This window comes from Gymnoscopelus braueri (assembly GCF_963280865.1).
Source record: "Gymnoscopelus braueri genome assembly, chromosome: 14".
NCBI lineage: Eukaryota > Metazoa > Chordata > Actinopteri > Myctophiformes > Myctophidae > Gymnoscopelus > Gymnoscopelus braueri.
Window position 1 is genome coordinate 10626559 of NC_137619.1, and position 17793 is coordinate 10644351.

General features: G+C 39.5%; 1 protein-coding gene across 1 annotated transcript in view; it reads right to left on the bottom strand.

Moving 5' to 3' along the window:
* eys (eyes shut homolog) overlaps positions 1–17793 on the bottom strand; it is a gene marked incomplete at both ends in the record, with an annotated part of 383646 nt that overhangs the window by 253653 nt on the left and 112200 nt on the right. The window contains 2 exons of the mRNA XM_080449567.1: positions 12110–12372; positions 15038–15159. Coding sequence (XP_080305693.1) covers positions 12110–12372; positions 15038–15159 — 385 coding nt within the window. The remainder of the gene's footprint in view (positions 1–12109; positions 12373–15037; positions 15160–17793) is intronic.

Below are 17793 nucleotides of genomic sequence, written 5' to 3' on the forward strand. Positions count from 1 at the left end.
AATTTTGCTAAAATTAAACTATACTATCTGCTATTTTTGGCTTAAGTTCTCCTCAGAAAAGGGATGCTAGAGTTCAAGTGGTTAATGTATAACAAATATATATCATATCATACAAAGATTTGGCAGACCCACTGTAGTAACTCTGAGGACCCCCTAGAGGTCCCGGACCCCCTGTTGAAGACCCCTGCCCTAATGAGTACATGATCTACTGTAGTAAGTCTTATCACTGTGTTGGAGCAAATATTTGCATCTCCTGCGGTGGCTAAAACTGTACTGTAAGATAATGAACAAAATGTGGACACTGTGTCGTACAATTAACTATTTTCACTGCCAAGGACGAGGTCCAAGATTGCCAAAGACGACTTTTACGACTTTTTTCATTTTCAGTGGTTGTCCACCAGATGGAGCTGTTCTCTACCACACAAGTGACCATTTTCGTCCTCAAGTCACACAGAAGATCCAGGAGATCACATGATCGAAAGATCTCCACCACCATTTCCCTTCGATCCTGCTTAGCGTATTTGGGGAAACGGCTGTAACTTTTATTTCTTTTTTTCTCCCTGCATTTTTGACGAGACAAGCCATATTCAACGGCTGTAACAAGCGACCGGGGGGGGGGGGGGGGGGTCACGATGACTTCTTTTCTTCTTCTCGCGGAAGCAGAGTGAAAGCCCCCGTGATTACCAACCAATCAGGGGGGCCGATCATACTGGAGATAAATATTCTTTGACTACTTGAAAAAAAATCGGAAAAATCGCTGTGCACTGGGTGATTTATGTATTTATTTATCATGGCAGTGAAAGAGTTAGCTGCGATAATTGCAGTCCTGCTAGCTCAGAACTCATCGCATCACAACACAATTGTAAAATTGCTATTTTTGCAATTCATCATAGGAAAAATAGGGTTTAAGTGGTTAATACCTTACTTTATCATGTTAGTACATGCATTTACCCCCACTACTACTGTAGTTCACATACTACTGTATGTGAACAGTCATTGTGGATCTGAAGTTGTTGTGAAACGAGAGCACAGAAAGCAACGCTAGCGCACAAAAAAAAAACGTGCTAGCACCACTACTCATTTAAAGTGTACTTTTGTGCTGCTCTACTGTGGCAGGAACGGATGCAATGAGGCCCTCTCTCCTGTTACATCACATATTCCCCATAAATCAGACATGTCGTTGCCTTCTCTGGTGAGAACCCAGACAGACATAATTTAACCTGTTTAGACCGGGAACGCATCTGTGTGTCATTTTTAGATTCCTTTGGGCTATTCAAAAATAGCAGATCTACAAGCTCGTAGCGCGGCACCGAGTGCCGCGCTACGAGCTTGTAGATCTGCTATCTTTTTTTTAAAAGAATCTTGAAAATGTGTGCAAATCTTTGAATACATTTTTAACTCAAATCTTTGCTACTGGGGGTCCCTGGAACAAAATATTTTCATATGGGGGTCCACGGCCAAATACATATTGGGAGATCCTTGACATGAAAAAGTTTAAGAACCACTGATATATAGCAACATAATTAAAAAACAAACAAAAACTGTTATATTTGTAGAATCCCCAGAAGCAATAAGATTTGAAAAAAAAATCGCTTTAAAAAATACATATATTTAAAGATTTTCAAGATTTTTCAAAAATAGCAGATCCACAAGCTCGTAGCGCGGCACTCGGTGCCGCGCTACGAGCTTGTAGATCTGCTATTTTTGAATAGCCCAAAAAAAACTAAAAAAAAAATGACACAAAGGATGCGTTCCCGGTCTTAACGGGTTAATGAAAAAGTTGGGAGCTTGTGTCAGGGTGGAAGCAGAAGGATTCATATCCACCGAAATCAGTTGTAGACAGAGCACTCTCGGGCTCGGGCTGAGGCGCTTCTCAGAACTTATGAGAACCAGGCAGCCAAGCCCCCCCCCCCGCCATCTCGCCTTGAAGCCACAGACCTGACCCTCATGGGGTCACTCTCACCTCCCCGTGTCACTGTCCGTTCTTTGGCCTCAGCCACACTAATAGGTTTTCATTTTTTTTAAATGGCATTTTAAAATGAAAAACGATCTTCGTCCACACAGCAAGTGTTTTTTAGCACCGTTTCAGAAATAGTCTCTGGCCTTCCACTGTCCATGCCTGAAAACACCAGTGGTGTAAAGTAAATAAGTACATTTACTTAAGTACTGTAATTCAATACAATTTTGAGGTATTTTTACTTTAGTGGTGTATTTCCAATTTTCTACTCCACTGCATCTCAGAGGAAAATAGTACACTTTTACTCAACTACAATCATTTGAAAACTTATACTAGTTACTTTTTAGATTTAGATTTGTACTACTAAACATACATTAACCACTTAAGCTCTATATATATTTCGGCTATTTGAAAATAGACGATCTACAAGCTCGCAACGCGTTGCGATGCGAGCTTGTAGATCTGCTATTTTCAAAAGGTTTTTATACATTTTGAAAACTTGAAATGGGACATTCTGCATAATGAGTACTTTTACTTTTGGTACATTAAAGGGGTAGTTCACCCCCAAAATAACTTTTTTTCTATTGATTACTGACCATCTGGAGCCTTGAATTCATAGATATTTTTTTGTTTTTGTCACATTCCTAAGCCAATAATTTGATTATAATAAATTTGTCCCCATTGATTCCGGTAGGAGACACAAATGCATTTGTGTCTCCTACCGGAATCAATGGGGCTAAATTTATTATAATCAAATAATAAAGGAAGGAATGCGACAAAAACAAAAAAATATCCATGAATTCAAGGCTCCATGGGGTGAGTAATCAATAGAAAAAAAGTTATTTGGGGGGTGAACTACCCCTTTAAGTACATTTTGATGCCAATACTTTTGTACTTTTACTCAAGTACATTTCTTCATTGCAGTATTGATACTTTTTTTCCACCACTGGAAAACACTAGAAGACCTTTCCCATACACTGGGGGCCCGGTCAGGTCAAGGTGAAATCCACGACAAAAAGGTGAACTTCGATCTCCACGGAGGGCTTATGACTACAGAGGAGAGGATGTAGAGCGATGTCTCTGGGGGAAAAGTCCACTTTAAAGCGACACGCTGAACTGCACAGAGATGAGATTGATGAACTTGGGGGCGGGGGGGGGGGGGGGGGGTAACACCGTTATGGGCCATCAAACGCTTTGATGACTGGTGTCAGGGACAAAAAAAGCTGTGATCAGCATCAAAGGTGGGCTTTAATGACAAGATGTCTATGCCAGTATGAAGAACAGCAAAAGGAGGCAGAGAGCTTGCACAATGACACCGACCCATGCAAGCTGCAGAAGACAAATCTGAAAGTAAACGTTGCATAGCAAACCACCTTGTTTGTGCAGACAGTCGTGGGAACTACTTTCTTGTATAGGATGTATTCTTGTAATGGAATTGTTAATAAAAGTATGTTTTTAGAACAAAAAGCAACAACTCACTCCAGGCATAATCATTTTCAAAAGTCTCACCATTTCCACCTGCTGTCCCGACTAAAACACGATCACCAAGTTTTCAAATTAAAATGGGGTCAGATGGGCTCCAACGTATAGGGGTTCAGAGCAACAAAAAGAGAAGAAAAGGGAGAAAGAAAAAATAAGTAAAAAGAAAGCCATACGTTTTAACCCATTCAAACCGGGAACGCATCGGTGCAACCACTTTAACCATTATTTTATACTTTATACTTTTCAAAAATAGCAGATCTACAAGCTCATAGCGCCGCACCGAGTGCCGCGCTATGAGCTTGTAGATCTGCTATTTTTTTTTAAATCTGTTTTGTGCAAATCTTTGAATAATATATATATTTAAAGCGAACATTTTTTACTCAAATCTTTCCTTCTGGGGGGGTCCCTGGAACAACATATTTTGAGATGCCGGTCGGCGGCCAAACACGTATAATTTTGGGGGTCCTTGACCTGAAAAAAAGTTTGAGAACCACTGATATGTGGTTATATGTTGTATATTTCATAACATAACATACACATCTAAGCCATATGTTAGAATTACTAGGATTACAAGCAGGGGCGTCGGGTCCACAGCCCCCTCACTCAACTGATGAGCCCCCTCAGATCGGGGCCCAATTTAATTTCCATGACTATAGCACAAAGCAGCTCTCTGAAGGCGGCCGCGAGAGAGACGCATTCAACGAGCCGGCCGTTAACCAGTGGTGGAAAGTAACTAAGTACATTTACTTAAGTACTGTACTTAAGTACAATTTTGAGGTATTTGTTCTTTACTTGAGTATTTCCAATTTCCATTACTTTTACTTCTACTCCACTACATCTCAGAGGCAAATATTGTACTTTTACTCCACTACATTTACTTGAAAACTTTAGTTACTAGTTACTTTTCAGATGTAAATTATGATATAATGAAACATACATTAACCACTTTAGCCCTATTTTATACCTAGGCTATTTGAAAATAGCAGATCTACAAGCTCACAACGCGTCGCAGCGCGACGCGTTGTGAGCTTGTAGATCGGCTATTTTCAAATATTTAGTACTTTTACTTTTGATACTTTAAGTACATTTTGATGCCAATACTTTTGTACTTTTACTCAAGTAAATCTTTTATTCTGGACTTTTACTTGTAACAGAGTATTTTTATATTGCAGTATTGGTACTTTTACTTAAGTAAAGAATTTGAGTACTTTTTCCACCACTGCCGTTAACACCTATAGAACAATAGCGCAGGAATGTAGCAATGTAACAACCCCACCCAGCAATCTGCCCTTGTAAACCTGCTCTGTATAGTTTGATGTGTAAACCGTCCTAATGTGACAAATAAACCCGATTCTTCTTGTTTCTTGTTTCTTCGAATTCTTTTAGTTTGATTGATTTTACTGTATAACTAAAATGAAACGAAAATAGCACCTTTCATAACATGAATGCAGCTCAAATCTCTAAAATAATTAAACTGTTTAAGGTGGGGTTTTTTAAAAGTTTGATTGCAATTACTGTAAAGTTTCCTTTACCTTCCTTATAAATTATAATGGCCCTCTATAACTAAAATGAAACGAAAATAGCACCTTTCATGACATGTGCTTGTAGTACGTTATCTTTTGTGAGATCATCAATAAATGTCTTCTTGCATAATGTCGGTGCAATGCCATTAACCCATTAAGACCTGGAACTGTGTCATTTTTAGATTTGAGCTAAAAAGCATTATTTTACACTTTGGGCTATTCAAAAATAGCAGATATACAAGCTCATAGCGCGGCACCGAGTGCCGCTCTACGAGCTTGCATATCTGCTATTTTTTAAAATTCATGAAAATGTGTGCAAATCTTTGAATATACATATTTTTAAAGCGAACATTTTTAACTCAAATCTTTGCTTCTGGGGGTTCCTGGAACAAAATATTTTGATGGGGGTCCGCGGCCAAATACATATAATTTTGGGGGTCCTTGACATGAAAAAGATTGAGCACCAATGATATAGAAACATAGGTTTTTCAGAAAACTGTTGATTTAGGAGACATGTAGAATCGGCTTCAGGTCTTAATGGGTTAATTAATTAGGCTACTTTGTTGATATGGTGCTGAAATGTTGAAACATGCTGAAAAGTGAGTAGTGTGTCATAAAAAGCCCTTGTAAAATCGTACCACTGTACTATTGGCAAACTGTAAATAAAGTACTCGATGAAAAAAAAATAGACTTTTTTTTTCCGGTCGCGGCGGCGGGGGGGGGTGGGGGGTGGGCGGGGAGCGGGGCTGGTCTAGGTCAGGGGTATAGGCAACCTGCTGCTCTAGAGCCGCATGTGGCTCGTGGGCCCTCTGCCGTGGCTCCCAGTTGCTTGGGCAAAGAAGTACAGTATGCAAAGGAATAAGAGGTTTTCTTTCTGTTTATTTGTTTTCTTTAGGCATAAAGTTAACCCATTAAGACCCGAGGCGATTCTTTAAAAAAAATCTAAATCCTAACAGTTTTTGGAAAAAAAATCTAAAATATTTTTTTTCACGATTTTTCAAAAATAGCAGATCTACAAGCTCATAGCGCGGCACTCGGTGCCGCGCTATGAGCTTGTATATCTGCTATTTTTGAATAGCCAAATAAATCTTAAAATGACACAGATGCGTCCCCGGTCTTAATGGGTTAAGTTATTAAAGTAAAGTTATTAGTAAAGAAAACGTGTCGCCCATACACCAGATAAAAATAAAGAAACTAATCATTGAAGGAAAATAAAGAATTTATTAATGCTTGGTTTGTTTGCTTTCACCACCAACGTTGCTGGCTTACTGGTATACTTGATCTGCTTTGAGAAATCAGCAAACAATAACAAAAAAAAGTAATATTGAAACACCAGAAAAAGCACACAAAAAAAGCCGCTCGAGACAGATTTTTAATCATCTTTAGGGCCAGAAATGGCTCTTTTGATAATAAAGGTTGCCTACCCCTGCTTTAGTGTGACGCTGTAGCATGATCAAGTAGCTTACTGGTATACTTGATCTGCTTTGAGAAATGAGCAAACAATAACAAAAAAAGTTATATTGAAACACCAGAAAAAGCACACAAAAAAAGCCGCTCGAGACAGATTTTTAATCATCTTTAGGGCCAGAAATGGCTCTTTTGATAATAAAGGTTGCCTACCCCTGCTTTAGTGTGACGCTGTAGTATGATCAAGTAGCTTACTGGTATACTTGATCTGCTTTGAGAAATGAGCAAACAATAACAAAAAAAGTTATATTGAAACACCAGAAAAAGCACACAAAAAAAGCCGCTCGAGACAGATTTTTAATCATCTTTAGGGCCAAAAATGGCTCTTTTGATAATAAAGGTTGCCTACCCCTGGTCTAGGTCAAGTTCAGCCCCCATGGTCGCGCACAAAAGTCGGCGTCCCTGATTACAAGTCTACTTTGGCCTGTACAGACAGGAGAGTGTATTCAGAGAGGTGACTGTTGGCCCTGACCTGGGTGGGGGGGGACAATTAACATTCTCTTTGTTTTACCTGGGAGACAGAAGGTCTAGGCCTGTGTCTCCATCCCCCCCTTCCTGGCTCATATACAGTTGCAAATCGAATCAGGGACTCAAAGTGTGATCTATTGTTTGTCTAGGTGGGGTCTCACCTTTCAAGGCACTTATTCTAAATGTGACCACTGCTATAAAGATTGACACAAATGGAAGCTTAGGGTGTGTGCCACTCCAAGCCGTGAGGCTGTGGAGCTGGCTGAGGGACCTTGGGGTCCAAAGAACTCTGTTTGTACTATGAAATAAATCGGAAGCAAGTAACCTCACTGACTGGAGTGATGCCTCAATCCATTCTTCAACCATTCATACACACCTCTGGAACATCTTATTAACTACAATATGGCGTTGTTGGCAACTAAAAGTGCAGTAGAACCTTTACCAAATATAGTGAAGTCTGTGGTTTCAGATACCACATAGAAACACACGTTTGAAAAAAAAAACTGTTTGAGTTAAAAATGTTCGCTTCAAAAAAAAAGATTTGCAAAAAAAATAAAAAAAAATAAATGCAGATCTACAAGCTCAGAGTCTCAGAGTGCCGCGCTATGAGCTTGTATATCTGCTATTTTTTTAATAGCCCAAAGAAATAAAAAAATTACACGGATGCGTTCCCGGTCTCAATGGGTTAAAACAGAAACATAATAGTGTGGATGTAGCCTAGTATAGCAAAGATGAGAATTGGCAGAACGGGCGTGCTGCTCAGACTCTGTAGACCCTGCACTCATCAGAGGGCTGGATGCACCAGGTAACAACCAGGTGTGAATTGATGCAACTCACGACTGAAGTAGGGCATCGCTGGATAAAGTACATACTGTCTCTGTCAACTCTTTCCCCGGATCTGTCAGTTTAAAACAGTAGTGACAGCAAGGGACAAAATGCTCCAAAGCACCCTGATCTCACTGCTAACTCGCAGATATACTTATGAAAAGTAACAGAACTTTTTGTCGTATGGTATTGTACTTCTAAAAATGAAGAATCAACTGATTTAGAACAGTGGTTTAGAAGAGTGGTTCTCAAAAATAGCAGATCTACAAGCTCACAGCTGCAAGCTTGTACATCTGCTATTTCTGGGGGAGAGAATTAAACACAAATCTTCTATTCTGAGGGTCCCTGGCACCAAAAAAATCAGATGGGGGTCCGTGGCCAAATACACATCATTTTGGGGGTCTTTGGCACAGAAAAGGTGTGAGAACTATTGATTTAAGTAGGCATTTGTAGAATCGGCCTCAGGTCTTAATGGGTTAACCTCATTAACCCTGGTAGTCCTGTTTTGGGCATACTATTGTGGGTGAAAAATAGCAGACCTACAAGCTCACAACACCGTCGCTGTTGCGAACATTCAGGGCATACTTGCAAGCACTGGCCTATATATGGATATCCCCATAAACGGAGACGATCGACCTACAAAGTCGTCATAGAGACCCAAGACGTGTCATAGATACGGAGTCTGACATCAGCGAACCCTTCCCAGAAACTCCATATATGGAGATAACGGTCACGTCCAGGACTGACGTCATGGTCCCATATTTGGGCATAACTGACATAGGCAGCTCCATATAGTCCGGTTCTAAACAACCAGCCAATTATCTGTACTATAGTCGCATTGTGACACTTGAGCTTATAGATCGGCTATTTTCACTATACATTGTAGACTGGCTATCTTCACTATTCATCATACAGCAAAGTATATGCATACGATAGGACTAACAAGGGGTTAAAATGGCATTAAATGGCAAGTGTTGTTTTTATTAAAGGCGGTTCTGTATACCTTTGTGGTCATACCCTAAAATGAAAAATCACCATAACTCTTTCCATGTAGGTCCTACTGCTTCTTATTGCAGCTGTAATGGTTCTCCTACATTGTAGGAGAACCATTACAGCTGCAATAAGAAGCATTTAACAATTTTTCCAGTGATCTCAGGTGTACAATTCTACCTAGAGAAGGATTTATGGACAAGAAAATAAACATGCACAGTGCAGCGATACTTTCTGTAGCTATCAGTGGTGGCTTATCCAACAGGCTTGAGGTGCTGAGGCACAGGGCACCAACCTTGGGGGTGGCACCAAACGGCGTGGGAAAAAAAATAAACGGCGAAAAACACCGACATTTAGAAGCAGGGCTCCGCGCATCACCCGCCCCCCCCCCCCCCCCCCCCCCCCCCCCGCATCACGCGGGAGCGTTTTGTCCCCCCTCTTGACAAAACGCTCCCGGGGGGCACAGAACCAGGTCCAAGCACCGGGCACCACGAAGGGTTAATCCGCCCCTGGTAGCTATGTGTTTCTATTTAACATCTATATGCTCCAGAAAGAAGAAGTGTTCGATTTAGAGAGAGAACCCATTAGACCTATTGACCTAATTATGATTCCACATGCATGACTAAGTACTAAGTGCTTAATTGTGAGTTAATATGATCAATATCAAGACGGGTCATTTTTCTTGATATTGACCATTTTGATCATTCTGCTTCATTACTTGGGAGTGATTTCGCATCAAATGACATAATTTAGTAATACAATAAATGTAAAAAGTCATACTGTGTAACTTTTTCAATTAAAAAATGTACTGGAAATGCATTTACTTATTTATTTTAAACAGTGGTGGAAAGTAACTAAGTACATTTACTTAAGTACCGTACTTACTACTTACGTAAAATGTTGAGGTATTTGTACTTTACTTGAGTATTTCCAATTTCCAATACTTTTACTTCTACTCCACTACATCTCGGACCCAAATATTGTACTTTTACTACACTAGATTTATTTGAAAACTTGAGTTACTAGTTACTTTGTATATTTAGATTATTATTACAAAACATGCATTAACCACTTCAGCCCTATATGCATTTTGGCCATTTGAAAATAGCAGATCTACAAGCTCACAATGTGACGCATTGTGAGCTTGTAGATCTGCTATTTTCAAAAGATTTTTCTACATTTGAAACGGGACATTCTGTATAATGATTACTTTTACTTTTGGTACTTTACGTACATTTTGATACCAATACTTTTGTACTTTTACTCAAGTAAATGTTTAATTCTGGACTTTTTCTTGTAACAGAGTATTTCTACATTGCAGTATCGATACTTTCACTTAAGTACAACTATTTAGTACTTTTTCCACCACTGATTTTAAAGTTAATAAAGAACACGTTTCTGAGCACGTTGTTGTTGCATTCTAAATAACCTCGGTGCTAGGACCACGCAGCATTAATTTTGGAGCACTACGTCTGTGTTTCTGCTTCAAACTGAATCTTGGGAATGGCAGTTTCAACAGACAACAAGCTACCAGTGGCGTCGCTAAAAAGACAAAATAAATGTTACACACTTTAATGTCATCCTCATCATCATTTGATATTGTAATAACTGACACACGTTGCTGTTACATTTCCCCATGTTTCTCCATTTCTCCAGTGTCACCGCTGCAGAAAAATAAAAACGTGTTTGTAGAACCATTCATCCACATAACTCATTTGCAACCATCTTCTGCAAAAAAGGGCTGTCCGGGCCAAAAGAAAGAAAGGTTTTAAGCAGAACAACAAAACAGAACAGTGAATATTTTTGAACACTCTAGATATTTGAGTGTGTTTATGCAAAGTATGCATGCCTTACTGAGATGCAGAGCTTTAGAAATTGTTACAGTGAATACTTATGCGATTGGACTCCTTGAACAAAAAAATCAATTGCATTCTGTGGTCTATTGAGCAAGGAATCCAAGGTGGTTCTAACGTACCCGACGATATGTGGGAAAAATTGCCAAAAGATTACCAGATGTCCCCAAAAAATCTTTGACAAATAGCTGAGAATAACCACGTCTACTGTACCCCTGAAAATATGTGAAAGAAGGCAGAGAATAGCCGCAAAATAGCCCCATCTACAAGCTCACAAGAGAGCTTGTAGATCACCTACTTTCAGCACACGACACACCAGTGTGCAACCAAGAATATAAATGAAGCATCAGTGTGACTGCAGTGTGGATTCTGAACCTCGGCACACGTTGAATTGCACACGTCCTACTCTGGACATGGGCTTAACCCATTAAGACCGGGAAAAGCATCTGTGTCATTTTGAGATTTATTTGGGCTATTCAAAAACAGCAGATCTACAAGCTCGTAGCGCGGCACTCGGTGCCGCGCTACGAGCTTGTAGATCTGCTGTTTTTGAAAAATCGTCAAAATGTGTGAAAATCTTGAAATATATATATTTTTAAAGCGAACATTTGTAAAATATTTTGTTACAGGGACCTCCCCAGAAGCAAAGATTTGAGTTACAAACGTTCGCTTTAAAAAGTATACATTCAAAGATTTGCACAAAACGTTCATGATTTTTCAAAAAGAAATAGCAGATCTAAAAGCTTTTTCATGTCAAGGACCCCCCAGAATGATATGAATTTTGGCCACAATATTTTGTTCAAGGGACCCCCCCAGAAGTTGTAACAGAGTTAAAAATGTGCGCTACAGAAAAAAAAGATATTCAAAGATTTGCACACATTTAAAAAAAATAAAAAATAGCAGATCTACAAGCTCGTACGAGCTTGTAGATCTGCTATTTTTGAATAGCCCAAAAGATGACACAGTATGCGTTTCCCGGATTGAATGGCTTAAAATAAAGGCTGTGGTGGTGGGTGGAGGTGGTGGTTTTTTTTTTGAGTGGTGCTAGCCACTCCAAGGAGTGACTTTGTCCTGGTGTGTGTCTGTGTGTCTGTGTGTCTGTGCACGGCCTCTCTGTATGTTTGAGCACAGCCTCAACAGCTGCGGCTGATTGCAACACAAAGATGCAACCAGTTACACTAATTATACACACACACGCACACACACACTCACACACAACACACACTTTTGAGTAAAAATACTTAATGAGTAAAAATACTTAAAATGAGTAAAAATACTTAAATATTAGTAATGATACTTTAAAGTTCCTATACTGAGTAAAAATACTTTAAATGAGTAAAAATACTTTAAATGAGTAAAAATACTTAAAAGATGTTAAAATGAGTAAAAACACGTAAAAATCAATAAAAACATTTTAAAGTACTTAAAATTAGTAAAAATACTTTGAAGTCATCAAAGTCTGTAAAAAGTAACTAACGAAATGAACTCATGAAAGGCACCACTCTCTTCACACTGGTGTGATTTTTTTTTTTTTGGTTGCTCACCAGCTGGGCATCTGCAGGAGGCCGCTCCGTCTGAGCGTGTCAGGCAGGTGGAGCCGTGCAGGCAGGGATTGTGGAGGGGGTCGCAGGGGTCGCGCGGCTGGCCGCACAGGGGCCCGCCGAAGAAGGGAGGACAGGTGCAGGAGAACTCCCCGGGCGCGTCCGACTCCTCCTGACACCGGGCGCCGTTTAGACAGGGCCCCGAATCGCACTCGTTCACGTCGTCGGCGCACCGCGCACCCGTCCAGCCTCGAGCGCACGAGCACCTTGGATTCACCAACCCACCACCACCACACAAAGACACAAAAAAAAAAGAAGAAAAAAAAGGTTTCACAGAGGCAGTGGTGGAAAGTAACTAAGTACATTTACTCAAGTACTGTACTTAAGTACAATTTTGAGGTATTTGTACTTTACTTGAGTATTTCCAATTTTCAGTACTTTTACTTCTACTCCAGTACATCTCAGAGGCAAATATTGTACTTTTTACTCTACTACAATTATTTGAAAACTTTAGTTACTAGTTACTATTCAGACATAAACTATGATATAATGAAACATACATTAACCACTTTAACCCTATTTTATACATAGGCTATTTGAAAATAGCAGATCTACAAGCTCACAACGCGTCGCATCGCGACGCGTTGTGAGCTTGTAGATCGGCTATTTTCAAATATTTAGTACTTTTACTTTTGGTACTCGAAGTACATTTTGATGCCAATACTTTTGTACTTTTACTCAAGTAAATTTTTAATTCTAGACTTTTACTTGTAACAGAGTATTTTTATATTGCAGTATTGGTACTTTTACTTAAGTAAAGAATTTGAGTACTTTTTCCACCACTGCACAGAGGTTATTTTTGGAAACGTGGCAACGTTAACTCGTTCCCTGCTACGGACGTAATTGACGTGCTTAACGTCCAAACGCCCAGGCTGCCAAGGACGTAATTGACGTGGTTTTTTGTTTTGTTTTTTTTTGGGAGGGGAAAAAAAGAGTACACCCAGAAATCAGGTGATCACAACAAAAAAAAAAAGAAGGATTCACAAAAGTGTTTTGCTTTCTCTCGGATTTCTGTAGTTTTTTAAGTGTTTTTCAAAAAACTAGCCACATTCAAACGGCCATATCTCTGGAATGGAGGATCGCGGCCGGCCAATACAATTTTTTCCCGATTCTACCGGACTCCCGTGCGTGTAATGAGCCCATCTCCGTGAGGAAGGAGCTCACGGAGAATATTCCATGATTTTTCAAAAAGGTACATTAAAAATCGCCCTTTTCACTGGCAAGGTGACGGAAGACGGAGGAATTAATTAATTAATTCAGTGGCAGTGAATGAGTTAAAAGATCAATACATTAATCGCATATTCATATTCCCAGATAAAGTAATATAGTAGTAATTACTGGGACTAACTCTCAAATTAAATATTTTAGATCAGACAAAGCATTTAACTAGGCAAGTTGGAGATTAAAACGGTAAAATGCCAGTACCACTATTATACAGTACTCTTGTCTGTCATGCACGGCAGCATAGCGTGTATGACCCCGTGCGTTCCCTCCTGAATCTTTTGCATGAGACAGAAACGGTTAAGGGGATTTACAGGTTAATTGCACTATTGGTCAGAGCGGCGTTTAATTCTGGACAGCTGAATATAGGACACATGAGGTTAGAGCCCTGACCACATATTAAATGGAAATGTATGCGACAGCGAGGGAGCAAAGAGAGACATGGAGAGAGAGAGGGGGGGAGAGAGAGAGAGAGAGAGAGAGAGAGAGAGAGAGAGAGAGAGAGAGAGAGAGAGAGAGAGAGAGACTGCACGCTGGTGGCGTGCAGATCTGGGCTTATCTGCACTCAAAGGAAGCTAAACATTCCACTTGGTGGCAGTGAGTACCCAAGCAGCACCACACCACCAACCACTTCAGCTTCAATTCCCTTCCCTTCCATCCCCCCCAACTTCTTTTCCACCTGAAGCCGTTTTATGTCTCCCTACAGAGGAGCGGGGGGGACATTAGCTCAAGCAGATATATACCGGCTTTTTCTTCCTCCAATGAGTCACACACATATCCCCTGAAACCTTTTCATGCTGCGAGTCATTGATTGACTCATTTATTTCACCTGCCATCTGCAATTCATTATCTCTGCTGGCACTGAGAAGGACATGCTGCCATCTCTGAGAGAGAGAGAGATTTTTTAGTTTTTTTTTCTTTCTTTGCATGTATTAACCCATTCAATCCGGGGACACGCCTGTGTCATTTTAGATTTCTTCCTACAGGCTCATAGTGCGGCACCGAGTGCCACGCTATGAGCTTGTAGATCTGCTATTGTTCTTTATCGTGATCATTTTTGCAAATATATATATATATATATTTTTTTTTAAGGGAATATTTTTGATTCAAATCTTTGCTTCTGGGGGTCCCTATTACAACATATTTTGAGATGGGGGTCCGCGACCAAATACATATAATTTTGGGAGTCCTTGACATGAAAAAGTTTGAGAAACACTTAAAAAAAACTGTAGGATTTAGAAGACATTTGTAGAACCCCCCAGAAGCAAAAACAATTGTTAAAAATGTTCCTTTAAAAAAAAAAGTATAAAAATATTTGAAAAAAAAATTCACGATAAAAGAAAATGCAGATCTACAAGCTCATAGCGTGGCACTCGGTGCCGCACTATGAGCTTGTAGGAACAAAATCTAAAATGCTTGCTTTAAAAAAATATGTATATTCAAAAGATTTGCACAAACGAAAATAGCAGATCTACAAGCTCATAGCGCGGCACTCGGTGCTGCGCTATAAGCTTGTATATCTGCTATTTTTGAATAACCCAAAGAAATCAAAAAATGACAGAGATTATTTCCCGGTCTTAGTGGGTTAAGTGAATGATGCGCCTCGAGCCCATGCTTGCCCTGAAGCCAAATCACACACCATACACCTACTTGTAGCCGCCGTGGAGGTCTGTGCAGGTGGCGTTGTTTTCGCACGGCTGCGATAAACATTCATCAATTTCTCGTTGGCAGAACTCCCCCTCCCAGCCCGGATGGCAGACACACTCATAACGCTGCAACAGAAATAGAGAGGATAGTGCCATGAAATATTATTCTGGAACAAAACAAAACCGTGATTTAGATTTCAAGCAAACACCCCTTTATCATCCCTTCTCTTAGTTTAATGTTTCAATTTGTAATAGTTCATAATATTGCAATATTCATACAAATGCGTCTAACCATTCGATTATAGTGTATGAAGATACACAGTACGGTGTATTAGTATAAATGAGTAGGCGTGCTGTATTATTCAGTATTTGTCATTTGAAAGTGCATTATCTATTCTCATGGCAGAATATTAAACCACAAACTTCAGAGAGCTAGTTAAGAGAGTTTACACTGGAGACATTGCTCTTTGGTATAAGGATGGACACTAATGAACATCTATGGTTTTTGGGCTCTACTGCCCTAAAAAGCCACCGCGCCACCCATTCTTTCACCCATTCTGTTTTACATGTCACACATGTCAACGTATAAATGGAGCCATGGTTCGGTATATAATTTAGTTAATTAAATTCCGTTCAAATGTTCTTATAGAATGTTACAGATTAAATCCTCCCACTCAATGGAAATACGTTGCATGTGAAAAATCAGTTTTAACTGTGGAATAGTCATGCTCGTATCATGATTATCACATTAGTGCAAAATGCAGATGTATTCCTTCTGCCACCCACATTCTGAAATATATGCAAGCTGTGAAGCAGTTATTGTAAGCAATTCGAGAGTACCTTATCTAAAATTATGCAAGACGTTCTAGCTGCTTGCACCCACCCAGAAACATGTTTTAATCACATGAAACCCTCGTGCACTTATTCTGGGACGAACAAGAGGGCCAAAATAGAAGATCTACGAGCTCATGCATTGGGTGATAGCCATGATAGATCCATAGGCTGCCTGGGAAACTGAAGGTCCCAGGGTTTGATTCCCAATGTGTCGCAGTGGTGTAAAGTAACTAAGTACATGTACTCACAGTACTGTACTTAAGTACACTTTTGAGGATTTTTTACTGTACTGTATTTTCAATTTTCAGTACTTTTACTTCTACTCCACTACATCTCAGAGGCAAATATTGTACTTTTACTCCACTACAATGATTTGAAAACTTTAGTTACTAGTTACTTTTCAATTATCAATTATTAAATTATAAAACATACATTAACCCCTTTAGCCCTATTTTATACATAGGCTATTTGACAATAGCCGATCTACAAGCTCACAACGGGCTGCATTGCGACGCGTTGTGAGCTTGTAGATCTGCTATTTTCAAACATTTTAGTAACTTTTACTTTTGGTACTTTAAGTACAATTTGACACCAATACTGGTGTACATTTACTCAAGTAAATTTTGAATTCCGGACTTTTACGTGTAACAGCGTATTTCTATATTGCAGTATTGATACTTTTTAAGTAAAACATCTGAGTACTTTTTACACCACTGGACATCAGTTTTTACTGAATACTCTATGCATACGGTACGGTTTCTATGTAAACAACACTAAATGGAGAGAGAATACAGTACACCACTCAGTCATTGTAAACCTAGACACCCTTAGCAAAATCTATGAGGAACCTCACTGGCTGGAGTTCTTTCCACACTGTTACTAAGTACGTGCCGTGTCCTCTACTTTATCATTAAAAATCTTCATTACGATAATTAATCACGGCATAGGAGATGAATGGTTTGTTGTCTATTACTTTCCGAGGCACTGGTTTAACCCATTAAGACCTGGAACTGTGTCATTTTTAGATTTGAGCTAAAAAGCATTATTTTACACTTTGGGCTATTCAAAAATAGCAGATCTACAAGCTCATAGCGCGGCACCGAGTGCCGCGCTACGAGCTTGTATATCTGCTATTTTTGAAAAATCGTGAAAATGTGTGCAAATCTTTGAATATATATATTTTTAAAGCGAACATTTTTAACTCAAATCTTTGCTTCTGGGGGTCCCTGGAACAAAATATTTTGATGGGGGTCCGCGGCCAAATACATATCATTTTGGGGGTCCTTGACATGAAAAAGATTGAGCACCACTGACATAGAAACAAACGTTTTTCAGAAAACTGTTGAGATTTAGGAGACTTGTAGAATCGGCTTCAGGTCTCAATGGGTTAATTTAAAATTTCTCTTTGCATGCGCAATGAAGGTATATAGTCAAGTGGTCAAGGGGTATTGAGGATTCCTCACTGCCAACATTCTGTCTACAAGGTCCCGGTTACTTCTGCTTGAATGCGTGCTAATCTGTATTTCATACACTGGAGGGGAGCCGTTAAGCCATTTAGACCGGGAACGCATCATGCGTCATTTTTAGATTTCTTTGGGCTATTCAAAAAATAGCAGATATACAAGCTCATAGATCTGCAAAAAAAAAATTAATTGTGATTTTTTTTGGGGGCAAATCTTTGAATATATATATATTTTTTAAGCAAAAATGTTTAACTCAGATCTTTGCTTCCGGGGGGTCCCTGGAACAACATATTTTGAGATGGGGGTCCGCGGCCAAATACATATAATTTTGGGGGTCCTTGACATGAAAAAGTTTGAGAACCACTGATATTATAGCAACATAAGTTAAAAAAAAAAAAAAAAATGTTAGGATTTAGAAGAGATTTGTAGAATCCCCCCAGAAGCAAAGATACGAGTAAAAAAA